The sequence below is a fragment of the Mauremys mutica genome, chromosome 4 (assembly GCF_020497125.1).
Source record: "Mauremys mutica isolate MM-2020 ecotype Southern chromosome 4, ASM2049712v1, whole genome shotgun sequence".
Lineage (NCBI taxonomy): Eukaryota > Metazoa > Chordata > Testudines > Geoemydidae > Mauremys > Mauremys mutica.
In genome coordinates, this window is record NC_059075.1 from 112,392,789 (window position 1) to 112,420,210 (window position 27,422).

At 47.2% G+C, this 27,422-nt stretch overlaps 1 protein-coding gene across 1 annotated transcript; it reads left to right on the forward strand.

Moving 5' to 3' along the window:
* Positions 1 to 5,474: 5,474 nt before the first annotated feature.
* Positions 5,475 to 16,057, forward strand: SCT (secretin). The gene is made up of 6 exons (XM_045012438.1): positions 5,475 to 5,563; positions 7,370 to 7,474; positions 9,494 to 9,598; positions 10,613 to 10,753; positions 12,533 to 12,652; positions 15,785 to 16,057. Exons 1-6 carry the CDS (start codon positions 5,475 to 5,477, stop codon positions 15,894 to 15,896), a joined length of 672 nt encoding a protein of 223 aa, XP_044868373.1. The 3' UTR covers positions 15,897 to 16,057.
* The last annotated feature ends 11,365 nt before the right edge of the window (positions 16,058 to 27,422 follow it).

Consider the following 27,422-nt stretch of genomic DNA (forward strand, 5'->3'; position numbering starts at 1 on the left):
CTGCAAGTTGGGAGTGGCACTTCCATATTAAAAATGAGGGTGGTGGCCACAGGTGGCACTTCAGTACTCCATGGGTTTGGCACATCTTCTGGGATGCCCTTTGGGGACTCCCCTTACCCAGAGAGGAGGCCATTTCAGAAAAGCTAGGGGATTTCATGCTATAAAGAGAGCTTCCTACAACAGGGGAACTTTTAAAGGAGAGAAAACCCCTCTATTTAAAGACTTCCTTCGAATCCACAGATGCTGAGAGAACGCTCTGCAATCTCCAGCTCTCCACAGCCCTTTCATTTGGTGCTGGTGAGAAGGGAAAATGTATTTTTAGTAGGAAGGTAGGTGAGTCCAGTTACCCCAGTTCTGAGGCAGTCACTCTTCAAGCATCCAAAAGCTCTCTCCTATTACTCACCCTCTGCTGCCATCATGGGGCCATTTAATTAATCATCATGATGAATCTTTTCCTTGTGCCTTTCATCTGAGTGCTTCAAAGGGCTTTGCAAAACACTAATCGAACTCCATCAATGGTGGTGTGACATTCAGGACTATTAAAGGAGCCCTGGAAAAGGAGAAAATTGCTTGGGTCCTTTTTAGCTACCTCTGATGTTAAAAGAAGCCAGAAAGCTTTTTTCTTCTTGGTTTGTACATCCATGATTCAGCTCCTGTGCCTCAGAAGGGTGTCAAAATGCCTCCAAGGGCTCCTCCGAGGGTGGTGAAATTTACACCCTATTCCCTGTTCAAGGCTGTGCCTTAGAGTCACATTCTGGCCCGCTATCAGATTATTTACAACTCTGTTATCTGTTTGTTTTTGTTAACCCTCATTTAACTCTAATGTGTGCCAAACAGTCAGGATAAAAGATCTCTTAGTGAAAATTCAGGTCCTTGCCATCTCTTCAACTGAGAGCTGAGAAAGCTCCAATCCTCTACTCCTCCAAAGAATCCTCCAGGAAAAAAAACAGGGAAGACAAGACTTAATATTCCTCAAACTTCTATGGTAGAGGACAAGGAGATTTGTTTTTTTGAATGAAAAATACTTTCAAGCTACCTAAAATGTCATGAAGATGCAAAGAAAGGGCATAATTCTATTTTCTCTCTCTTTCCAGCCCTTTAAGAACATTGACTGAACCTAGCCTGATCCAAAGGGCACAGAAGTCAATGGGAGTCTTTCCATTGACGTCAGTGTATTTTGATTAGGCCCATGCCCAATCCCCGCACAATTCTAACTAGGCAGCCCACTGCTGAGCTGCAGTAAACTCTGCTATTCCAGGAATTGAAACGTCCCAGGTCTGTCCAGGCAACTCCAGTCTCAGCGGCAACAGCCTTGTTACTCCAAAGCCAGGGTTATTCCTACTTAAGACCAGTCAAGGTTTGCCCTCAAATGAGTCAGAGTTTAAGACTGGAAGAGACCATTAGATCATCTAGTCCAACCTCCCCTGTGTATCACAGGTCACCAACACTACCCAGCTCCTGCACACTAAACCCAGCAACTGAAATTAGACCCAAGTATTATAGCCCACAGGAGATTAGACTATAATGTGATAGAGGCAGAGAATAGGAGGGATCGAGGTGCACCAGTGCCCAAGGCCCCTACAATGGCAGGGCAATGAGTGAGATATACTCAGATAATGCTGACAAGTGAACCACCCACATGCTGCAGAGAACGATGAACCCCCCCCGCCCCCCCACGCTCAATGCCAAGCTGATCTGGGGGCTCTTTCCCAGCCCCACCTATGGCCATCAGTTAGACCCTGCACATGTGAGCAGGGACCAGCCAGCCCATCACCTCACTGCCACCCCAGAGCCCCAGCCAACCCCATCAATATCCCACTTACAGCTGTGGCCATCCCTGATGCTTCAGAGGAAGGACATAAAAATCCCTCACAGAAAACATTTGGGGGATAAGAGGGGGCGGGGGCGGGCGGGGAATCTCTTCCTGACCCCTGCTGGTGGCCAGTTGAAACTTTGAAGCATGAGCTTTAGGAACGTAAATGAGTCCCAGCCCGGCTCCCCACCATCACAAGCAACTCCATCAGGCAACTGCACTCATACATTTTTCCGGCTCTCAGTTACGTTGTTTGCCTCCACAACTCCTACTGGGAGGGTGTTCCAGAACCTCACCCACTGTGCAGATACTGAATCTCGACAATTACTTCATGCAAATTATTCTAATATATGTCCACATATCAAGAGCGTTCCTTGTATGTACACACACACACACACTCTCTCTCGGCTATTTGCAAACAAAACTCTAACAAAAAGGGGGGAAACTGTATTAAAGTCCCATCAAGCAGGTGGTTAAAGCTAGGAGAGGTCATGCTGGTGACATTCAAAACCAATTAGTCATTACTGATATCATCAGTATCAGTCCAGGGATGTTTGTCTGACAAATTAGTTTTATTATATGCCCGAAACAGGAACCAACATACACTGGCAAAATGGTCAATCAAACCGCTGTACCTACCTGCTTGGGTTTACACTGCAATTAAAAATACATTTCTGCCAGGATATCAATGCCATTAATAAATGTTACCTCATTTCCATCTTTACCTAATTTAGTGCACCTGATAAGGGCTGAATATTTATAGGGGATGCAGGCAACGATGGATTAGTGGCATATCGCGGGTGTGAGAGAGTGAAGAAGCCCTGCGTGAACATAGCACAGTAAGTATTGAAAATCTATGCTGAAAATTGTTAATGGTGCTGAATGGGAGGTGAACTAGACAGAGCGGCACATTTCTCATGAATTTCAGTGTTTTCTCTTTCTTTGCACTGTAGAATATGGTTATCCAGTGGCCCTAGCTCATGATTTTTATTCCCCCTGGTTATAGTAAGAGAATAATGGGTCAGCTGTTAAAAATGAATGTTAGGTAAATGAAAATTCTTCACGTGGCAGAGCAAGAGCAAGGTAGTGAGTCAATTCCAAAAATCAGGGGTTTAGAGAGGGCTGAATAATTTTCTGACCAATAGCAAGGTTTGTCTGCATGCGAAGAGGCAAAGAGGCTAATGACATCTGATCCTTGTTTGTCAACTTCTCACCAGTCATCTCTGTGCCTTCTTCCATGGGGCTGCCTGTGCAAAGTACAAACTCCCAGAACTCATTTGCAAGGCCCCTTCCCTCTGCACATGCTGTGTTGCTTACGGTGAATCTAGTTAGTTTGCATATATGTTGCATGCAAATTGTCCATTGTTCCTGTTCCATTTGGTTCTCTCTACTTCTCTCTCCTTGGATAGTAAACTCCTCAGAGGAATTGCAGGGGAACCATATTCTGTCAGAATACATGGTTCTGTCGAAATTGAAAACTAGGTTGATTTCGCTGGAATTTTGTTTCAGAAGAAAAATGGGGCAAAAGTTCCAACAATGTCCCATTTTGACATTTTCAGAACAATACATTTTGATTTTTTTGTTTTGAAGGGACTTTTTGGTTTGAATTTTTTAAAATTTTGTATTAGCAATTTCCTTCAGAAACAATTTAAAAAAAGTTTGGTTTTCATTCTGATTCGGAACAAAGCCAAATTTCAAAATCCTTTGTGAAACAGAACTTCTGTCCTCCTCACAGCTCTCCTAGCATCTCCAAACTGGATGCTACCTTAAGTAATATCTTTCATACTATCTGCTCAGATTCTGATATGAGCATCCAAGCATGAGGACCCTGAATTCTGCAGAAGTATTCTGCTGTTAGCTCTCACACACACAGATATGTACTGAGGGTTTTGAACCCAAGACATTTGGGAGAAAATGATGTGTGTTGTTTTGAAATTTAGGATCTATTTCTTTGCAAGCAGAAAACCATGATATCTTTGATCTGGATAGTGGTTTAATTTATCTATCCAAAGGACTTATATGGCACCACAGTACCTGAGCACATCACAATCTTTATTTTTCCTCAGCTCACCTCTGTGAGGTAGAGAAGTATTATTTTCATTTTACAGATAAGAACAGCGGTACAGAGAGGCAAAGTAATTTGCCAGGTTCACAACAAGAAATCAGTGATGGAGCAGGGACTAGACTCCAGGTTTCCCAAGCCCTAACCACTTGACCATCCTTCCTTTCTAAACACCGTTGATGAGCAATGTAAAGTCTAGATTAGTGCATGTGTCTGCTTCCTTTTTTGTAAACTCTTATAACAAGGTAGAGAAAGAGACTGGGGAACGTTTCATGGGTTCTATGTGAAAGACCCACATAACGGTGAGATATGGATATAATTAATAGAAAGTGTGCCATCTACTGGCTTATGAGAACACATGTCACCATTCGTAAATGTGTAAGTTCAATAAAGTTGTGAAATCACCTGCAGTGCATAAAAAGTACAGCTCAGGATGGTGACAGCTGGAGAAGCAGGCTGCAGAAAATAAGCATACACTGCTTATATATGAGAGACACAATCCCATCCATGAGATGTGCAGTAAGCTAAAGGAATTTGTGCTGATGGCATGGGCTTCGGAAAGGAGCTGTTTGGGTATCAGCTGGTTAAGAGGTGATCCTTCTAACTAGAATTTAGTGAAGCTGAGGTATTCTTTCTGTGGGATTCTGGGGAACAGGGAGGCCAGTACATATCTAGCCAGCTTACACAGAGCTCACTGAAAGGAACCTCTCATGTATTAAGCACTCACTGCAGGCTGTCACTGCCCACTTCCTCCTTCTCCATTCCATCAGCATGGAGTAGAACATGCTTCTCTTCCCATGGCTTTCCTGTGATCTTGCCTTCTCTGAGGGATTTTGTCCTTATTTATGCTTTGGCTACACCCCAATGTCCATAAAACATCTCATGCTCCAACTGCAGGTGATCATCTTTCAGGGTTTTTTAAAAAATTAAACAATACATGTATAAACATCTGCCTGAAGATTTTCCTTGAAGGTGCAGATGCTGACACTGGCTATTCACCCCTTTCTTGTGTCAAGTGGATGCTTGCACATGGCTATGAGCACTGGCAAGCCCCCAGCTTGTGCGGATGAATTATAGTGTTGCATATACTTTTTTGCCTGCCAGTTTGAAATATTAGACTTGGATTTCCTATAGGTATTTTGACAGCTGAATGTGTTCAGTGGTGGTGAATTTTTTTTTAATCCTCCCATTTCTAACTATATGGCCCAATTCATCCATGGAGTTTTGACTTAGATTCAGTTACAACAGAGTGGGATTTGCTCCATTGTGTTATGACCCAGATGCATTACCAGTCTAGTCATTCTATATTGTGCTGAATCCCAACATTAAAACATCCAAACTGTGGTTTCACTGGGGCATATAGAATACAAACAGCTTGTAATTTACTGGCTGGGCAAATTATTTGGGTCTGCTCATCTTTTACGTTTCCCAGAGTGCTCTCTCTGTTGGCAAGAACTACCTTATGTCATTACAATGGTGTTATTAGCATAGCAATACAGCAATATCTGGTGCTGTGCAACCAGTAAATTGTTCCAAACAAATAACAGGGTCATTCATTTTACTGCTCACAAAACCTAGTGCTTCATTTCAGGAGACATCATGGCCTCCCTGCTGACTGGACTCTGGAAGCTAGTTATTTCTGTGGTTGTCCTGTCTCAGCTCTCAGCAACGCTTCCTGCTCTGGAGAGGTAAGAATCCTTTTGAGACTCCATTTCTCTTCTTCTTTCCATGACTTTCTGTTCTAAGGCACCAGCAGCTAGAAAACTACGGTCTTGTCTACATACAGAAGTTGCAACTGTTTGGTTTTTTTAACTGATTTGGTTAAACCAGTGCAGGTTTTTGTGTGGACACTCTTATTTTGGCAGTCAGAACAGAATAAGTTTAACTGAAATGACCCACTCTCTCTTCAACCAATTTAAGTGCCTACACACAAGTTTGCATCAGTGTAACTAAATTAGGGCTTGTCTACATAGCGAATTCATGGGGAAATTAGTAGAAAATAGCTAGGGTATTAATTTAAAGCACAGTAGCTGCTCTGCGCTCGCTCCCTGTGTGCATACTCTTATTCCACGCTAAGAGTGCCTTTGTATAGATTAGTTTAGTTTAGTCCAACCAACTGCTGACAAAACATGGGTAGTACCAGTCTCTCGGCCAGGGTAAATCAGTGTGACTCCACTGAAGTAGAGCCCCTGAGGGTCTGACCCTACAGCCCCTGAGGGGTGATAGTATGTGCACACTGGACATTTCTTTACAGTGAAACATCCATTTAAGTGAGGTGTGTTTTTTGTTTTGAAGAAGTTCTTTGCTACATCAAGTATCATTACCTGATTTACGTAATGCCAAAGCATGCCAGATATTTCAGTAGACCTGTACAGATCCTTGCCCCAAAGAGACACTCTAGTGGCCCAATCTTGAGAATCCCATCTCTTTCAGGCATAGGTGCTGGAACTAGGAGTGCGGGGTGAAGGGGTGCGGCAGCACCCCCTGACTTGAAGAGGTTTCCATTATATACAGGGCTTACAGTTTGGTTCAGTGGCTCTCAGCACCTCCACTATACAAACTGTTCCAGCACCCCTGCTCTCAGGTACTTATACGTACCCTATTACCCTACCACCTCAGAGTCTTTGTTGTATTTCTCCACGCAGCACCCCTGTGGAGATAGGACAGTACCTTCCCCATTTTACAGATGGGGAACTACAGCACAGAAAGGCTACGCGACTCACCCACCATCACACAGGAAGCCTTGGGGGTGTTTGTCCCTCCTTTTTATAATTTCAGTCCCCCTGGGAAAAACATTCCCAGCTGTGACCAAGACCACAAACAGTCTGTGTGGAAGGATATTCCCTGTTGGTTTTTAAATCACCTGTTTCAACTTCCTTTGTTTTCCCACCCTGCTTGATGGCTCTGTTTACTGCTTAAATGGAAATTCAGGCAAGCACACATTCCTTGGTTTAGGACAGACCTGACTTCTGCCTGGGCAGTGCTGTGGGGTTTGGAACATGTGTTAATAACATCATACAGGGGGACTTATAACTTCACACACAATGTTGCCACACTCATTTTACCAGGACAACTGACCAGCAGATTATGAGTTTTCAAATGATACCTCACAAGGCATACTTTGTAGAACGATTACTACACCAGTGTGTAGGGTGTGAACACAGGGTGTATTCCATCACACGTGGTGATGGGCCGGCTCTTCTAAATCTAGCTAGAAAGGAACATAAGACATTTTAACTTTCTGATTAGCTTAAATCTCTAAATATTTGCTCCTTTTATGTTTTGAACCTTTGCCTTTTCACCCTCCTTCCCCCACCCCTACTTGGAACGCTCCCATTTCCCATTGTGGGCCAAGGTAATTATGATTTCTATTAATGACTAGCTATGGTCCTGCCTCCCAGCTTCCCCCCTCTCCCAAAGGGATGGTTTTAAACACCCACCCCATCCAAAGCATGGCATTGCGCCCATTTTGGTTTTCTGTTCTAAACTCCCAGGGCTCGGAGACATGCCGACGGGGTATTTAACAGTGAACTCAGCAAGATGAATGAAAATGCCTATGTGCAGAAGTTAGTCAAATCTCTCGTGGGCCTCAATCAAAGGTAAAAAACACTGGTTCTTCCCTGCTTCGTTCTGTTGTGACCTCTGAACTCCAAAGTGTAAAAAGATCAGGATGAGCCTTAAAAAAAGAGACTATAGCTTGGTCTAGAGAGCAAGCCAGTTAAATACTAGCAAGCAAGCTGCCTGGCCTTCCCTGGAGCCAGATCCTCAGGTGCACCTTGGGTTCCTGAACCCTCCATCCCGACGGCACCCAGAAGCCAGCTCAGCTGCTGCAAAAGCTAAAGCCGTCTCGGGGCTGCTCTAACACACTGGAATGGCCCCCACAAGGGGCTCTTAATGGCCCATTACTTCCAACAGGAGCGGGGCTAGGAGCGAGTGGCATAAAGCCAGCTAAGCCACAGGTGATTACCTTCCACACGGGAATCCCCAACTGCTGCTTCAGGGCAGCTTCAAATTCTGTAGGTGAAATCTTTGGTAGCCAGAGCAGCCCAAGGGGGAGCCAGCATGGGGCAGAATCCAGCCCTAATGCTTCAGGGACAGACCCTGCCTTGCATACAACCAGGTCTGACTCTAGAGAGCTCATTCGTCAGCCCTGCAGGGCCCACTCGGGCGTAGCTCCCTCTGAACGCACTGGGAAGGAGTTTTGCCTGAGGAAGGCTGGAATAAGGACTTCCCCTTTCCCCTTGGATGTCTATGCCAACGAAGGCATGGTGTGTCGCTGTACACTTACAGTTCCAAGCCTGAGGTAACAAGGGAAAAAGCAGAGACAGTCTGCTGCCTTCTCCTCTTCATCGCATGTAAGACTAAGGGGCTAAATCATCACTCACCCAATGTGGCTGCACACCTGGGGGGGAAAAGGTTATCGCTTAGAAGGGTTTCTTACCCGTATGTCCCTTGGGGCAGGGACCTTTTTATTTTTGCTCTGTCTGGGCAGTGCCTAGCACAATGGGGTTTCGGTCCATGACTAGGGCTCCTAGACACCACTGCAGTACACATAATAAGGTATGGTGCTCCCTTACTCCCCTGCATGGGACACCCACATTTCCGGTCACAGCACCGGTGGGAGAGCAGCTTCTGCAGGGCCAGTCCTCCCCTTCCAGAGCAGGAGAGGGGTGGGAAGGAGCAGGGAGTGGGTGCAGCCTTGGCTCTGAACCCCCATAGGCTGAGCTGAGCTGGTGTGAAGGGGGAAGGGAACTGCTCTAATGGTGTAGTCCGGTAGCAGGCTGCTTCCTCCGTGGAGCAAGTCTGAGAGTCGCAATTCCCTCCCTGGTATGCTCCTGGGCCACACAGCTGCGCATTGCCACTTATCCAGGGCAGGTGGTAAAGTGACAATCTAGCCCAAGGTTTGTAACTTTATACAGATGCCAACATTTCAAAGTGATCGTTAAGGAACAGGGGACATGACACACCATTTAACTCCCTCAAAATTCATGCAACTAGATAAGTGGGCTTTAGCCCACAAAAGTTTATGCTCACGTAAATGTGTTCGTCTCTAAGGTGCCACCAGTACTCCTGTTCTTTTTGCTAGATATCAGAGGGGTAGCTGTGTTAGTTTGTATCCACAGAAACAATGAGGAGTCCGGTGGCACCTTAAAGACTAACAAATTTATTTTGGCATAAGCTTTTGTGGGTAATTTGTTAGTTTTTAAGGTGCCACCAGACTTCTCATTGTTTTTATGCAACTAGATGATGTTTTTGTGGGGGGCGGAGGTGAGGAGGGGAACAGCACCCTTATTTTTAAAAAAATTGATCATCCTTTCTAAATACAAACAGCTGATTTGATCATATGTTGTCTAGAGTAAGCCGTATGCCAGTCTAGAACTGTTCATTTTCAGTTTCCTATGTCAGTGCATAATTAATACACACAAGAGAGGCAACTTGTCTCTCCTTTAAGTTCTGATCCTGTGAGTCAATCCCAATACACAGTGTTGGGAGCAGGAGCCTATCTGAGCAGGAAAGGCCCAGCTGTGCAGCAATTACAGATGCAATCCAAGTCCCTTAGAAGAGAGAGAGCAACCTCAGAGCAGGCACATTTATTTTCTCTCTTTCCGGAAGCGCAGGTACCAGAGGCACTCTGATGGCATGTTCACCAGCGAACTCAGCAAGATGAGAGGAAACGCTCAGGTTCAGAAACTAATCAAGTCTCTGGTGGGCTACAAGCGCAGGTAACAAATACATATACTGGGAAAGGAAAGTGACCTATTGGCAATTCAACCTGTCACAGGCGTCAGCTTACAGCTAGAAAACAGGCATGCAGAATGCAGAGTGACAGGTGCCCATCCTCCAGGGAGAGAGAGCAGTGTGTACTTCCCGGACTTCTGAAAGCTTCAGACACCAGATCTAGCTCTGTATTGTTCCCCGCCCACTCACTACTACTGCTGAGCCTCCCCTGACTGCCTGTGTCTGATGTACAGTCACAAGCATGTAAACACCCCTCTGCAACATGACCCCATCCACTTGTGTGTTATTACAGGCAAAGCTGGTAGCACCACCTATTAAGGTTGCCCAACACATCTCATCATAAGATGCATCTGCAGTCACAGAGAGAGAGTTTGTCCGGAACAGCTTACAGTCTAAATAAACCAGGCAGACACAGGGTGGGTGGGCAAACAGAGGTGAAATGACTTGCCCAAGGTCACATAGTAGGTCTGTAGCACAGCTGGGAACAGAACAGAGATCTCCCAAGTACCCGTCCAATGCCCTTTCCATGTCAAGTCTTGCCTTTTATATCAATTTTCAGCTACAGAGGGCAGGGACTGTCTTTTTCTTTCAGCCGAGGTGTTGAGCTACCGAGCTCCCCTGAAGTCAGTCAGGTCATGTGTGTCCATGCAATACCTAGTGCAATGGGCCTCAATCTAAGTCAGGCCTCTAGACGCTTTAGTACAATACAATCCATCTCCTGCCTCAGTGTGGGGAGGGTATGAGTGGGACTAGATGACCACTTGAGGGCCCTTCCAACCCTATATTTCTATGTAGCCATTTTCACATAAAAGTCAGCACCTCAGCTGATACAAATCTGACTTCAGTGGAGCTCTGCCAATATACACCAGCTGAGGATCATTGTCTTTAAGAACTGGTAGGACAGCAAGTGAAGGAGGAATATTGCAAGAACTAAGTAGGTAAGTCATGTGCAGATTGAAGAATAAGCCTTGGCATTGTATATTTGTACTCTTGTGTAGTAGTGTCCCTGAATCATCTGGACCAGAGGGGCAGGGGGAAGACTCTGGCTTTATTGATCATGCTGAAAATGACATGGGCTCCAAAGAGAAGCTCACTAAACTAAAGGCTTTCCTGCACCACGTACAGAATCTCAGAGGAAGGTAAGGGGAAAACGTAGTATTATTTCCTTACTTTGCTGTACCTTTTTGATACTCCAAAGCCTCAGGTTTGGTCTCTTCACTAAGTAATCCCCATGGACCATACCTGGTCAAGGGAAGGGAAAGGAACTCTCACTGGCAGGGCTACTGAGGGACATAGCAAGCCATCCTTTGGTGTTCTTTTCTTGGGGCATCACTATTTCCCCATCTCTTCTCCCCTGCTCATCCCTGTTTGTGACCATTAACCCATATAGTAGCTCTAGTCATGTAAGGATACTGTGCATCTTTCTCCAGAGCTAACATCTACAATGGATTAGAAGGTCAGTTTATAAAGAGATGTTGCAAGATTGAGGCCACTGTTTCCCTGCCTTATCGTTCCTGTTGTGTCAGATGAGGTTATGATAATCCTGGATTTTACTTCCATGTCTCCAATTTCATATTTATGTAAACATATCCCGTATATTAGGGGACAGATAAGCCACCCAAAGCCAACTCTAACAGCCTCTCTCTGCTGCCACTTCTGTTCCCCAGCTGAGGTGTAGCTAGAGACTCTGTCTGGTTCTTTGACCCCTACAGTGCACCTATACGTACCCGAAGTAGACCTGATATTTTGTACAATACAATCATTAGCACAGGAGGATTCAGCTATCTAACTATAGCCTGTCCTCTGCTAGTGTGCAGAGAAGATGGTCATAGAAGGAAAAATCATTCCTCTTGCTTCAACACTACAAACGAGGCAGAATCCTTCCACACTACACAAGAATGCACTGGGAGGAATGCCGGCTTCATTGTTGAGCATATCCAGCCCCCTACCCCAGCTGGCTAGTACATATCCTGCCATCAGCAGCCAGGAAGGAGATGAGAGCACAATTTGCCCCTATTCAGAGGATCAGCAAAGTGGATTTCTGTTTGAGAGGAAGCATCTACCGGCATTGCTGTTTGTCTGTGTTGTATTGGCTTCCTCTCCCCAGAACAGAATTGAACTCCCAGAATAGCAGCAGCAAGTTATTTAAAGGCCCAAAACTTTTTGCCCTAGAAAATTAATAAATTTTTTCAATTACACCTCTACCTCGATATAACACTGTCCTCAAAAAAATCTTACACCCCCCCCAGCGCTGCTTTACCGTGTTATATCCGAATTTGTTTTATATCAGGTCATGTTATATCGGGGTAGAGGTGTATATGTACCTTCCACATGTGCCTTCACTTCACCTATGTCACCACTGCAATAGGCCTTCACACCCAGCTGCAGCACGTCCCATCAATAATCAGGCAGGGAAGTGTCACAACTGCAGCCTAGCAAGAGGTGGGAAGGCAACTGGTGCTAACCTGTGAAGATAATGGAGATAGGATAGCTCCCGTAATGCCATGCTTACTTGCAGTATATTATTCAGCCACTAAATGTCTCTGTGTGCTATGTAGCGTTCCAGGCGGCGTGCAGTCCTTGCTAAATAAGGGAGCCAAAACTGGGACTCAAGCTGTACGGGAACTTGTTTTGTTTGTTTCAGTTGTTGTAGCTGTTTTCTTTACTACACTTCTCTGGTTTCAGAAACACTAGAGTGCCATATATCATGACATCCTTTGGAAACAGAAGGAAACAAGCTGTCACTGTATATTAAGATACAGGGGAATCAGTGTAACCTTCAGGAACTGGCATTCCTCAAGATGTCAGATCACAACCTCTTGTTCACAGCAGCTCAGCTTTTGCTTGAAAAGCATTCCCCACAAGCAGGTGGCATGGGTGACATTAACAGTATTCTTCCCCCCTCTTCTCCAAATCAGTGATGGGGTGGACGGCTCTGAAGGATTAATCCACACAGATATACCCAGGACACATGAGACCGGCAGCTCTTACGATGACTTTTGCTTCATGTGGTTATACCAGAGCTTTCTGAATGATAGGTATGTACGATATGTTTCTACTCGATCAGCAAGAATAACCTAGACTGATCGTGGTACTTCTATGGCCTTCATTATCATAGCACCTGAGGGGCTCCCGAGCCGCATGCAGCTCTTCAGAGGTTAATACGTGGCTCCTTGCATAGACGCTGACTCCAGGGCTGGAGCTACAGACACCAACTTTCCCTTGTGCTGTGGGGTGCTCACTGCTCAACCCCCTGCTCTGCCCCAGGACCCCCCACTCCACCCCTTCCCCCAAGACCCCTGCTCCTTCCCCTGAGCCTGCCATGCCCTCCCCCCCGTTCTCCCGCCCCCCAGGGCCTCCTACGCACCGTGAAACAGCTGATTGTGGCAGGTGGGAGGCACGGGGAGGCATTGATTAGCAGGACTGATGGCGGGCAGGAGGGGCTGTTGGGGGGAGCTGATGGGGGGCTGCTGACGTGTTACTGTGGCTCTTTGGCAATGTACATTGGTAAATTCTGGCTCCTTGTCAGGCTCAGGTTGGCCACCCCTGGGCTAAAGTATTTACTTGAACAGGGACTTGAACCCTGGTAAAGGCTGATGTTCTGTCAACAGGCTAGCCAGGCTCACGTGTCTAATTTTATTACACTTCTCTTTTCCTTCCATTGGCTTCAATGGAACGATTCACATGAGCAAAGCTGTGCATGTGTTTAGCATGGGATTTTCAAAAGCACCTATGTGATTTAGGAGCACAAATCCTATTGACTACATGACATAGGACCACGTTTACAATGTTATTTGGGCATTTAAAGATGCAGATAGGTGCCTAGGCACTTCAGGCATTCTCAAAGCATCTTAGATGCCTAAGGCCAGTTGATTTCAGTTATGAGTTAGTCTTAGGGAGCCTCTCGACATCTTTAGGCACCTAAATACCTTTGAAATCTGGCTCTAAGGACTGGTCTACACTGCGGGGGGGTTCGAACTAAGATACATAACTTCAGCTATGCTATTTGTATAGCTGAAGTTGAAGTATCTTAGTTCAACTTACCTGGCCGTCCTCATGGCGGCGAGTCAACTGCTGCGGCGCCCCTGTTGACTGCGCTTACTCCTCCTGCCGAGGTGGAGTACGGGCATCGATTAGCGGATGTGACACGATAAATCGATCCCCGATACATTGAACACCACCTGCTGATCCGGCAGGTAGTGTAGACGTACCCTAAGTCACTTTGGAAAATCCTACCCCTATGGGCTTTGCAGAACTGGGTCGTTAGCTCATAGCTTCAACACAAGGGAAAAAATGCACAGCTGAGCTGACAAGTTCTGTGCCAATGGACTCAAGGGATGGTAATTAAAGTTTGTAGTGTTTGGAAATAATGGGGGTTAATTATAATGCAACTGAGGCTGATTCCTTAGGTCTAATGTTATAAATGTGATCCTGTGATAGGATCGCTATTAAATTCTCATAGAGGCAATGGTTAGCCTCAAAAGACAATGTACGAGAGAAGAAAATGAACTGGATTCTGGACATGCTGGATGGTGACATCTCATGCCTGGGTACTATAGGTCACTCATTTTAGACAAAGTTGAGGCTTGAGCCTGCAAATACTTATCAAGGGTTCTGCTCACATGAATCCCAATGAGACTATTTCCACAAGCCAGCAGTCAGAAGGTCACAGCCTGAACTTTACACAGAACCTTGGTGTACCTCACTACTATCATCAGTGACATTTAACACTAAAGCTGCTGGGACCAAGTCTCAGCTGTATGAATCAAAATAGCTCAACTGCCCTCCATGGACTTATAGCAGTTGAGGATCTGATCCACAGAAAGTTTTAAACACATTTTTAACTAAATAGAACCTGCATCATTGCTCATCTCCTCCTGGAATATTTTGCTGTTGCTTTGTCTCTTATTTTGCGTCTGTCACAAATTTTTACAGCCAGTGTCATCCTGTGAAGGCCTGCATCTTTGAGAGGTTGTTTGCATAGGGGTCAGGGACAATTCCATAGCAGAAACACAAGTCAGCATGTAGCTATCACCATAGAAATGCACTTAAATTCTATGCAATTCTTCAGGCTAATTCTAATGCTAATGCTTTTGGAGATCTAAGCGCATACGACACTCAGTTTCACCTTCTGACACCGATCTTTGAGATCGATGGCTAAAAAAAAACCCTGTATGAGCTAGTTATTAAAACAAAATAATATGGGGGGAAATAAAATATTTCTCTGATTGTAGAGAGGCTGGATCTAACAGTCTGAACCAAGCCATCTTCTACTTCTTGTAGAAAAGTCTAACTATTCTAACTCAATTTCTATACCATCTTTATTTAGTTTTTCTGAATTTGAAATATTCTGAGCCAGGTCATTCTTATTTAATTTTTAAAGTTACTGGCATTGCCACAAAGGTGGTCTCATTTTTTTTTCTTATTGGCATTTAATCAACCATCCTGGGCCCCTTAGGAGAGGGAAGGGTGGTCTTGTGTTTAAGGAACTGGACAGGGACTCAGGAGATCTACACTCAGTTTCTGGCTCTGACACAGACTTCTTGTGTGATCTTGGGCAAGTCATGTAGCCTAGTCAGGTCACCATGGTGATGGATCTCAGGGGTGTGAAAAATCCACACCCCTAGAGTGCCAAAGCTATGCCAACCTAATCCCGGTGTGGCCGAAGCTATGTTGACAGAAGAATGCTTCCCATCAGTCTAGCTACTGTCGCTTAGGGAGGTGGTGTTCCTATAGTAGAGGAAAGGCCTCTTCTGTCTCAGTAGGATGTGTCTATACTACACAGTTTTCGCAGCATAGCTATGATGCTGTAGCTATGCCGCTATAGTCCCTGCAGTGTAGACATGGCCTCGCTGTGCCTTAGCTCCTCCATCTGTAAAATGGGGATAATACTTCCCTTCTCCCACCCTTTGTCCAGCTTGTCCTTTTAGGTAGTAAGTATTTTGGGACAGCAACTGCCTCTTATTTTGTGTTTGTACTGTGCCTAGTACAACGGGAGCTACTCTGGCTGTAGTCTGCCACCATCAGGTGGGTGATGATCATTTGGGGCAACTGGCAGGTGTTTCATTTTACTTTTTTCCTTAACTTTGTAACTCACTCTCATCGCCATCCTCTAGTCCACTTCCCCTGTGGAATCCCGGACCACTTCCCTGTTGTTTGTCCTACTACAGCCTGTCCGCGAGTGATGCAAGAGAAGCCACTCAGATGACCGGCCAATACATTTGCCCAGCCTCCAAACCACTGATTGAAGAGATGAAGGAAGAAGTGCCTGTTCTGGACTAGAAGTGAAGGGGACAACAGCAGCCAAACCTCTCCATAAACTACAGCATGGTGGGGTGGGTTCCGTGTGCGGCCTACAAATAAATAAGGAAGCTTTTGAATCTGGTTCAAGGGTAAATGATGGGATCAGAAACCGCCAAAATAACAGTAAAGCATGTAATCAAGGGCACTGTGTGTACTGGTGTAAAATAGAGGGTGGGGTTAGTAGATGCTGCATGAATGATGGAAGCAGCTTACACAGTACTTTGTTCCAGGCCTGTCTGTTTCTAAACTTTAATAAAGGTTCTTCAGCAGCTGTTGTGCTTTGGCTTGTGTTTTGGTTCCTCTGGTCAAGCACCAGGAAGCAGTTGAGAATACAGGACGAAGGCTGCTATGCATAGCACTGTGGGGATTGCTAGGTCAGGGCAGGAATTGTCCTTCCCTCTCTCCCGCATAACTATATATGTGTATGCGCGCGCACACGCACGCACACAGAGTTCTAGTGAAGTCAATGGATTTAGCCCAGCTGAAGATCTGGCCCTCTTTGCTCATCAAGGTATCACCCTTATACCCCAATGTTAGAAAGACAGAGCAGGAGACATCACACAGACAACGAGATCAGTGCTTTTGTTTAAGCAGAAAATGTCAGATGGGTGGTGGGTTTTGTGACAAAGATCTCCGTGAGAACTATACTACACTGATGGCAGCTACGTATGGCTCAATTTCCAATCCATTCTGCCCTTCTGTTTACAGGACTGGTGTTCTAGCAGTTAGAGACAGGCACTGTAGCCAACCAAAAAGCAGAAATTCATTCTTAATACTCAAGTTTGTACATGCTGCTTATGTCACACTGCATGGTTTTGATGCTCTTTCCTTGTAAAGATCAGGGGATCTACTTCTAATGCAAAAGTACTAAATTCAGCTATCATCTCTAAACATTAGGCAGCTAAAGAACATACTGTAGAGATCATTCCTTGTTGCTTACATGACTGTTTATGATGTAGCTCATCAGAAAATTACCATTCTTTTTTTTTTCAGAGACATTTACAAAGCAGTTAGTCTTACACAAACATATGTCCTTCCCCTTAATGTAGCACTAAAGAACCATTTCCACGTCTCACAGGCCAGCTTCCATTTATTGCAGCATGTGGGAAACCATGCTGCTGTAACTTTCTATTACCAAAACATTAGAAAAAGCTCAAAGGAACATTTGGAAGAATTTTTATGTGATTAAACCACTAAAAGCAGCATGGCTAAAATTTTCAAACCTGGCTTTGACAGCACCTTGATTGGGATTTTCAGAGCAGCATAAGTGAATTAGGTGCCCAAATCCCATTGAAATTCAGCCCTAAATGTTTAATTAAGTGCCTAAAACATGGAACTGGACTCTTCAGAGCTTGCCTATATTCAGCCATAGCCTGTATTCAGCCAGAGTCCAGCAATTGTTCTGGTGTTAACCCCTAAGAGCTTGTTTTCACTAGGAAATGGAATCATGTTTAAACATGCTTTAACAATTGAGTTAGCTGGCACAATGCTAACCTTGCCTTTGTCTGCGGTGACCAGTCAGTCACGTCACATTCTGCATCGTGCCAGCTAGACATGATGCTGAATGGGACTTGCACTGCCCTAAACTGGCCAGTCAGCACGGTGCCAGCTAACTCAATGGCCAAAAAGCAAAGTTAAGGGATGATTACATTCCTGGTGGGGAAGGTGCCTCAGTGTAGCTGGGGTTTGGACCAGCTGAGCTTATTGGAGTTTACCCCGATTACAAGAATTATCCTGATTAGATCTACAGTTAAGGGCCAGCACTAGTGCTGGCTACCGATGTACGAATCAGGGTTATCCCCAAGTGCAGCCAAGGCCACTTTAGGTCCCTAAGTTTGAACATTTTGGCCCAGGTGAAGAGCAGTGAATACAAGGCATTGTCATTCTGCACTCATTTCAAAGGGAATGAAGTCACATTCCTGTTTATATGACTCTGTCTCCCACCAGAAGACAAGCTGAGTTTTGGATGATGCAGGCACCTAAGAGACAGAGGAAAAGAAAGAAAAATGATGTAAAAATGATGTGCTGTTATATTGCCAAGCGTAGAACAAGGATTAAGATGAAAGAAGCAAATAGCAGCTTCAGAATTGTTGTTAGATTGGAAATCACCACCAGCAGCATGTAAAGAAGCAGAGGACTCCATGCAAAAAAACAAGGCAAAAAAGCATGTATTACTCAGCCCTCCCCACCAAAAAATAATCCTCAAGACAGAAGAATGCCCAAAAGGTTTGCCAAGTGGGGTGCATATTGAGAAGAGAGTTTCAGATTAGCTTTCCCACTCTCCCTTCTATATTGAAAACCCCATTATGAGAAATTGCTTACAAACTCCACAGCAGAAATAAGAAGTGACATAATCATTGCAGGTAAAAGACATGGTGAAATGTAATCTCCAAAAGCCAAGAGCAAAACCAAACCAAACCAAACCTGCAAGGGGGGGTGGGGGGGGAGGGGAAAAGACTGAAGAGATCCTGGTCTTTTCAGTAAGAAGAAAGTCCACCACTTGTGGCTAAACTGATTATTGTTTTAGTACAGCGTATACTCTCCTTAGTCAGAGTTATAGAAGAAGGATGTTCCAGCAGTTAAGCCACTTGACTGGGACTCTGGAAACCTGGGTTCACATCACAGACTACTTGTATGACCTTGGGGAAGTCATTTAAGGGTCTGTCTTTGCTACCCAGGCTTAAGCAGCCCCACTGCAAACCCCTACCCAAGCTACCATCCCCTCACTGGTTCTGTGCCCACCCACATGTGCATAGGCGGCAGGTTATATACATATGCGGTGCTCGGGCTCCAGGAATATTCAAGGCCGGGTGCCCTGCTCCAGCAATATTTGGAGCTGGGTCGCTCCCCCGGCCCTGCCTGGATCGGGCCCTGGCCCCCGCCTGCCACCCCGACCCCTGCGTGTGTCCCCCACGCCGTGCCAAGTCCCTGCCTAACAAAAAGCAGCACGTGCCTCTCCCCTGCCTGCTCGTGCTGCCGGAGTAGAGCAGCTCCCGGCAGAACTGCTGTCTGTCTGCTGCCCCAGGGTCCTAGTGCCTGCCCTCCACTAATGGCAAGGCAGGCTGCCCTTACCCTGCCCTAGCCCAGAGCCTCTCCAACGCCCCAAACCCTCATCCCCAGCCAGAGCCCTCATCCCCCCCACCCTAATCCTCAGCCCCAGCCAGAGCCCTCATCCCCCCGCACCCTAATCCTCTGCCCCAGCCAGAGCCCTCATCCCCCTGCACCCTGATCCTCAGCCCCAGCCAGAGCCCTCATCCCCCCGCAGCAAGAACCCCTCATCCTCAGCCCCACAGCCCTCACCCCACACCCCAACCCTCTGCCCTGAGCCCCCTCCTGTATCATGAACCCCTCAGCATCAGCTCCAACCCTCATCCCTCTGCATCCTAATCCTCAGCCCCAGCCCTGAGCCCCCTCCTGCATCATGAATCCCTCATCCTCATCCCCACTGCCCTCACCCCTGCACTCCCTCCTATCCCCAAACTCCCTCCCAGAGGGTGTACCACCTCCCCCTTCCCACACACCCCTTCCCACCCCCAAACTCCCTCCCAGAGCCTGCACCCCTCACCCCTTCCTATGCCCCCACCCCCAGCCCAGAGCCTGCACCCAAACTCCGTCCCAAAGCCTGCACCCCTCACCCCCTCCTGCACACCCACCCCCTGCCCCAGCCCGGAGCCTGCACCCAGCACTCAAACTCCATCCCAAAACCTGCACCCTGCACCCCTCCTGCACCCTAATCCCCAGCCCAGGATCTGCACCCCAGACCCCCCCCCAAGCTCCCTCCCAGAGCCTTAGGCAGGTGGGGGCGGAGTTTGGGGGGGCGGAGTTGGGGGGGTGGGTTCTGGGCACCAACAAAATTTCTACAAACTTGCCACCCATGCACGTGTCACTATGGTTTCTGGGGAAACATCCCATAGTTCTCTGCGCTGCAGTAAACTGATCCTCCAATTCTTCCCCAGTGAATTGTAGGAGAGAGTTTGTCCTTCTGGGACATGGTGGGAATTGTAGGAAGGCACTGGAGGACTATCAGCAGCACTCAGGGATTTAGCCTGCATCCACACTGCAGTGTGGGCAGGTTACCAGCCAGAGGTAAAGCAGCATTCAGGTTTTAGCCTAAAGCCCTAGGCAAGTCAGACAGTCTTGGCTGAAAGCACCACTAAACTCCAGTGAGCGCCACGTGTGTGGAAGGGAGAAAGGCTAAGGGTGACACCCAAGTCAGAGCCCAGGTTAACTCTCAGGGCATGGCTACACTCGCAGATGTAGAGCGCTTTGAGTTAAACCAGCCTTCTTGGAGTGCAGTAGGGAAAGCGCTGCAGTCTGTCCACACTGACAGCTGACAGTGCACTGGCGTGGCCACATTAGCAGCTCTTGCAATGGCCACAGAGAGCAGTGCCTTGTGGTAACTATCTCAGCATGCAAGTGGCTGCAATGTGCTTTTCAAATGGAGGGTGGGGTGGGATGGAGTGTGACAGGGAGTGTGTTGTGTGTATGTGGGGGGAGAGAGATTGGGTTTTGGGGGGGGGCTGAGAGCATGTCAGCATGCTGTCTTGTAAGTTCAGACAGCAGCAGACCTCCCACTCCCCCCCCCCAGCCTCTCTCTCACACACACAGCATTCCACAGTAATGGTTGCTTTGTCTTGGAGCAGATAAGCATGCTGGCGTCAAATGGAGCTGTCAAAAGGCATATCCAAAACAATGACAAGAGTGGCCACTTGATTTAAGGGGATTATGGGACATTTCCGGAGGCTGATCAGAGCGCAGTAATGCAACACCTCGTCCACACTGACGCTGGGGCGCTCCAACGGGGACACATCAAACATTAGTCTACTTGCCGAGGTGGAGCACCAGGAGTGCTCTAGCCGTGGAGTCAGAGCGCTCTACGTGCCTTGCCAGTGTGGACGGGTAGTGAGCTTGTCTGCCCGAGGCTCCTTTAATGCGCTGTAACTAGCAAGTGTAGCCAAGTCGTAAGTGAAGACAGACCCTTAGAAGTCACTGGGAAATGAGTTCCCGCCCCCCAGGGAAGACTGATTAAAACAAGAAGTTTTGTTCAAATTTTAGCTGGAAGTTTTGAATTTCCATAAAACCATAAAAGTGCTGAAACCCCCTTTTTATTTTATTTTTTTGGCTTTTTATACAAAAAAAAATCAGAAATTTGGAGAAAGCAGCCATTTCCCAAAGGTTTTGTTTAATCAAAATCCCAGTTTTCCATGGAAAAAGTGTATTGAGACAAAGATTTTCAACCAGCCCCCACACCTCATCTCTTCACTTTATTTCCCCATGTTTAACTCTTCAGGTCAGAGTATCCAGTACCGGGTTCAATGGTGCCAGGTCCACCCCCTGCTCTGCCCCAAGGCCGTGCCCCTCCTCAGCCTCTTCGCCCCGCCCCCCGAGGCCACACCCACTGCTCACTCCTTTCCGCCTCCTCCCCACCGTGCAAGTGCTGGGCGGGGCCTTGGGGGAAGAGGCCAAGTAGGGGTGGGGCCTCAGGGCAGAACTCAGGTGGTGTGTCGGGGAGGGGCCACAGTCCCGCTGCCAGGGCTCACAAAAGGTTCATCTGGCCCTGAGAGTATGTCATTGTGTGTGTATGCACAGTGCCGAGCTCAATGGGACCCTGATTGCAGAGGGGACATAATAATGGTTTAGTCATAGATATCATCCTAAGATACAAATTGCAAAGAGTCAGGAAAGTAACAAGCTTCAAATGAACAATCGATCAACCATTTCACAGCGAGCTCTCAAGTTCCTCGCTTTGTAAGGTACTTTGTTACCTCACCACTCTGTTACCTCACCACTCTGTTACCTCACCACTCTGTTACTGAGATTAAGCCTATTTTCACACTCATCCAGTCTCATTCTCAGTGAATTTTTTTCTATTAATGATTCTCATAAAGTGAATCATACCTTACTAACAAAAGCCACCATATTCTCTGCAGCCCCCAAGACCTCTATCCTGAAAGTGGCAGCCTTGTCTTGTGAAGTAAATACCTAGCATTCCACAGAGAATCCAGTCTGCTACGTGACCAGCTCATTACAGTAATCAATCCTTTTAAACATCTTTAGCCAATGTGTGCGCCGCACAAAGAAACATCAAAAGGAATTAAAGCTTGAGGACAATGGCTTGTTATGAGAATGCAAAATACTGGGTATAATAAAAGCTTTGCTGATCTTCAAGCACAAGCCACAAAACATGGCTGTAAAATTCCTCTTAGGAAAAGTTTGCCATGTGCAGTGTGACAGTCTGTAACCACAATTTCACCCCCTTTACAAGACTATGGTGAATTTTGTACAAAGTATGCCTTGTGAGGTATCATTTGAAAATGGATAATTCACTGGTCATTATTGACCTGGTAAAATAAGTGTGGCAACATTGTAGGTAAAGTTATAAAAAATTCTACTGTATGACATTATTGAGACATATTCCAAATCTGGGGAAGCAGCCACAAACCAATTTCTCAAAGACAAAAGGCAAACTGATGCCTCAGCAAAGTATCAACAAAATGAAACGGACCATCACCTGGTTAAGTGGCCATTCCTTGGCAGGAAAAACAGCATGAGTAAATTAATTAATTAACTGCTAGGCACTGCCACAATGAGTGAGAAATTTACACTTTGGGCTTGGCTACACTGGAGAGTTGCAGCCCTGGTGGTGGCTTTACAGCGCTGCAACTCACTCACCATCCACACTTGCAAGGCACATACAGCGCTGTATCTCCCTGGCTACAGCGCTGGTTGTACTCCACCTCGAACTGGGGAATAACGACTATAGCGCTGGTGATGCAGCGCTGCTCCGCCAGTGTGGCCACCAAAAGCGCTGTTATTGGCCTCCAGAGGTATTCGGAGGTATCTCAGAATGTCTGTTCAGCCACTCTGCTCATCAGTTCGAACTCTACTGCCCTGGCCTCAGGTGACCAAGCGTCAGACCCGCCCTTTAAATGCCTCAGGAATTTGAAAAATCCCCTTCCTGTTTGCTCACCCAGGTGTGGAGTGCAATCAGTGACTCTTTCCAGGTGACCATGGCTCCACGTGCCAAACGAGCCCCAGCATGGAGCAATGGCGAGTTGCTGGACCTCATCAGTGTTTGGGGGGAGGAAGCTGTGTAGTCCCAGCTGCGCTCCAGCTGTAGGAATTACGATACTTATGGGCAGATATCAAGGGTCATGCTGGAAAGGGGCCATGACCAGGACACACTGCAGTGCAGGGTTAAAGTGAAGGAGCTGTGGAGTGCCTATTGCAAAGCCCGCAAGGGAAACCGCCGCTCCGGTGCTGCCCCCACGACCTGCCGTTTTTACGAAGAGCTGGACGGATACTTGGGGGTGACACCACCTTCACTCCGAGGACCACGATGGACACTTCAGAGCGGGGGGAGGAGGAGGAAAGCGAGAGTGAGGGTACTGGGGTGGGGGGAGACACCCCAGAGTCCCCTGAGGCATGCAGCCAGGAGCTCTTCTCAAGCCAGGAGGAAGGTAGCCAGTCGCAGTAGCCGGTACTTGGTGGAGAACAAACAGAGGAGCGGGTTCCCGGTAAGTGGCTTTTATTTTCAGGATTGAAATTTTTTGGGAGAGGAGGGAGGGTTAGGGCTGCATGCATGCATGCCTAGATGCGGAACAGCGCATTGATGTGGTCTATCACATCATGACAATTGGCCTCGGTAATCTCTTCAAAAGTTTCAGCCAGAGCGTGGGCAATGCGCTTGTGCAGGTTTCTTGGGAGAGCCACTGTGGTCCTTGTCCCAGTCAGGCTAACGCGTCCGCGCCACGAGGGGTGGGGGGACCATTGCAAGACACAGGCAAGCTGCATAGGGGCCAGGGCGGAATCCACATTGCAGTAGAAGACCCTCCCGTGCTTCCCAGGTGACCCGCAGCAGCGAGATATCTTCCAGGATAAACTCTTGTGGAAAATGTTGGGATAGTGTTCAGTGTAGGTGCCCCCTGCAGCTGTTTGCTTTCCCCAACGCACAGAAACCCAGAGGACAATACAGCCCTGAAACAATCAGTCCCCCTTACTCACCATTTTGGGGCTCCCGTGGGTTATGTGCGCTCTCTTTGGGATGGGAAAATTATGCTATTGTGAAGACTGTTACCCTCCTTAACTGCGGGGGAATAACTGTCTGGTATAAACAATGCTGCCTCTGTTAAGTGTTACATTTTTGCCTTTACAGATGCAACCTTGAGATCTCGGCTGCCCATGTTATCAACGGCTGAGAGACTATAAAACCTCCGGAAGAAGCCACGAAAAAGCAAAGAAGACCTGCTGCAAGCGGTTATGCAGCACTCTGTCACAGAGAATCAGAAAGTGCAGGACTGGAGGGAAAGGGAAAGCAGGATCCACCAGAGAAATGCAGCGGACAGGAAGAAAAGCACAAAGCAGCTGATAAGCATCCTGGAGCGCCAAGCAGACTCTATCCAGGCGCTCGTAGCCATGCAGGCAGAGCACTACCCCCGCCCCCCCCACCGCCCTTGTCCCAAAGCTCTTTCCCTTGTGTCCCCATGTTAGCTCAAAACCCTCTTCCCCAGCATCCAGGTTCTTACCACCACCACCAGCTGCCTCCAACACCTGTACGTTCACCAACCAGCCCTGAGAACTATGACCCTTACCCTCTGCACTCAACCCCCCTCACCATGCAGTATAGCCATCCTGAAGTGCAGCAGTCATTGCACAGCACACCAGACAGGACATATTCAAACCTGTGACTGTACAGTTCCCCACCCCACCCCCCTGCCCTTTTAGGTTCCTAAAAACTTGTGTGTCTGTCAATAAAGTTATTTTCTTTTCAATAAATGAATTCTTATCTTTGAAAAGAGTCTTTATTATTGCAGAAAGTCAAAGATACCTTAGCTCAGGAAAGAAACAGGCACTGCAAATCAGCTTAGCAAACACAGATTCCTACTAACATTGTAACCACTGCACTTCACTCCCGTGCAAGGCACCAAACATTACTGTTGGTTTTCAGCCTCAAATTCCTCCCTCAAGGCATCCCTAATCCTTGCAGCCCTGTGCTGGGCCTCTCTAGTAGCCCTGCTCTCTGGCTGTGCAAATTCAGCCTCCAGGCGTTGAACCTCAGAGGTCCATGCCTGACTGAATCTTTCACTCTTCCCTTCACAAATATTATGGAGGTTACAGCACGCGGATATAACCGAGGGGATGCTGCTTTCCCCCAAGTCCAGCTTCCCATACAGAGATCGCCAGCGCCCCTTTAAACGGCCAAAAGCACACTCCACAGTCATTCGGCACCGGCTCAGCCTGTAGTTGAACCACTCCTTGCTGCTGTCAAGGCTCCCTGTGTATGGTTTCATGAGCCACGGCATTAACAGGTAAGCGGGGTCTCCAAGGATCACAATGGGCATTTCGACGTCCCCTACTGTGATCTTCCAGTCTGGGAAAAAAGTCCTGGCCTGTAGCTTCCTGAACAGGCCAGTGTTACGAAAGATGCGTGCATCATGCACCTTTCCAGGCCAGCCTGTGTTAATGTCAATGAAACGCCCACGGTGATCCACAAGCGCCTGGAGAACCATAGAGAAATACCCCTTCCGATTAATGTACTCGGATGCTAGGTGGGGTGGTGCCAGAATAGGAATATGCGTCCCATCTATCTCCCCTCCACAGTTAGGGAAACCCATTTGGGCAAAGCCATCCACAATGTCCTGCATGTTCCCCAGAGTCACGGTTCTTCTTAGCAGGATGCGATTAATGGCCCTGCAAACTTGCATCAACACGATTCCAACGATCGACTTTCCCACTCCAAACTGATTCCTGACCGATCGGTAGCTGTCTGGAGTTGCCAGCTTCCAGATTGCAATAGCCACCCACTTCTCCACCAGCAGGGCAGCTCTCAATCTCGTGTCCTTACGCCGCAGGGTGGGGGGTGAGCTCAGCACACAGTCCCATGAAAGTGGCTTTTCTCATCTGAAAGTTCTGCAGCCACTGCTCATCATCCCAGACTTGCATGACGATGTGATCCCACCACTCAGTGCTTGTTTCCCGAGCCCAAAAGCGGCGTTCCACGGTGCTGAGCATGTCCATGAATGCCACAAGCAATTTCGTGTCGTACGCATTACGCAACTCGCTATCATCGTCGGACTCCTCACTGTCACTTTGGATCTTAAGGAATAGCTCAACTGCCAAACGTGATGTGCTGGTGAGACTCGTCAGCATATTCCTCAGCAGTTCGGGCTCCATTTCCCACAGAAATCGCACTGCACAGAAATCATTGAAAGAGGCAAGATGGCGCCAAACGTGGACAGAAAAACAGGGATTGCTGGGATGTGAAGCGATGCATCACGGGTCGTTGGGACAGGAAGCAGAATGACCCACACCCTCCGCCCCCTTCCCACAACCCACGGCGCCAGAATGGGAAGAGGTGCTCTGTGGGATAGCTGCCCATAATGCACCACTCCCAACAGCGCTGCAAATGTGGCCACACTGCAGCGCTGGTAGCTGTCAGTGTGGCCACACTGCAGCGCTTTCCCTACACAGCTGTACGAAGACAGCTTTAACTCCCATTGCTGCACACCTGCAAGTGTAGCCAAACCCTTTGTCTCCTGAACCCCAGCTGGAGATGATTCTCAAAGAAGGGAATACGAATAGGGAACAGGTGCCCCAAAAATATTCCTCCCTTTCTCTCCATCCTTGGCAACCACAATACCTAGGGAACAAAGTAACAGCTCTAGACTAAGGGAGGGATCCTGTCTGAAATGAATTCAGCCAGTAGGACTGCTGAAGCATGTGCTGAGAGATCTTTTGCTTTGAATTCATGTAGCTAGTTAAGTTAGGTATTAGCTGCGTTTTACCTTTAATTTCTTTGTAACCAATTCTGACTTTTATGCCTCATTACTTGTAACCCTTAAAGTCTGTCTGTAGTTAATAAACTTGCTTTATTATTTTATCTAAACCAGTGTGTTTGGACTGAAATGTTTGGGGAAATCCCATTTGAGATAACAGAATTTGTGCATATTATTTTCTATTAATGAAATGATGGATTTATATGAGCTTGTGTTTTCTGGGAGAGGTCTGGGCTGTACAAAACGCACATTTCTGGGGGAACGTCTGGGGCTGGGAATTTGCTGGTGTTGCTCTCGAGTGTAATTCATGAGTAGCTGTCCATAGCACTCAAACAGAATAGCTGGGAGTAACTTACATGCTGGAGGCTGTGTGTGAGCTGACCAGCAGCGTTTGCTCTCACAGCGAAGCAGTGTAAAAGGCATCCCAGGCTGGAGAATTGAGGGAATACAGCTGTTCCACAGTCCAGATTGTACCCTGGTAATGTCACAAGCAGTCAGATGAAAATCCAAAGGAAAGGCAGGGAAGAAAAGCTAGAAGTTGTTTTATTTGTATTATGGTAGTACCTCAAGATTTCACCTAAGGGCTTGTACTTGAAATGCTGCAGCTTCACTGCTGTAGCACTTCAATGTAGACACTAACTATGCTGAAAGGAGGGCTTTGCTCATCGGCGTAGATAATCCGTCTCCGTGAGAAGTTGACAGAAGATTATCTACACCCGGGGTTAGGTTG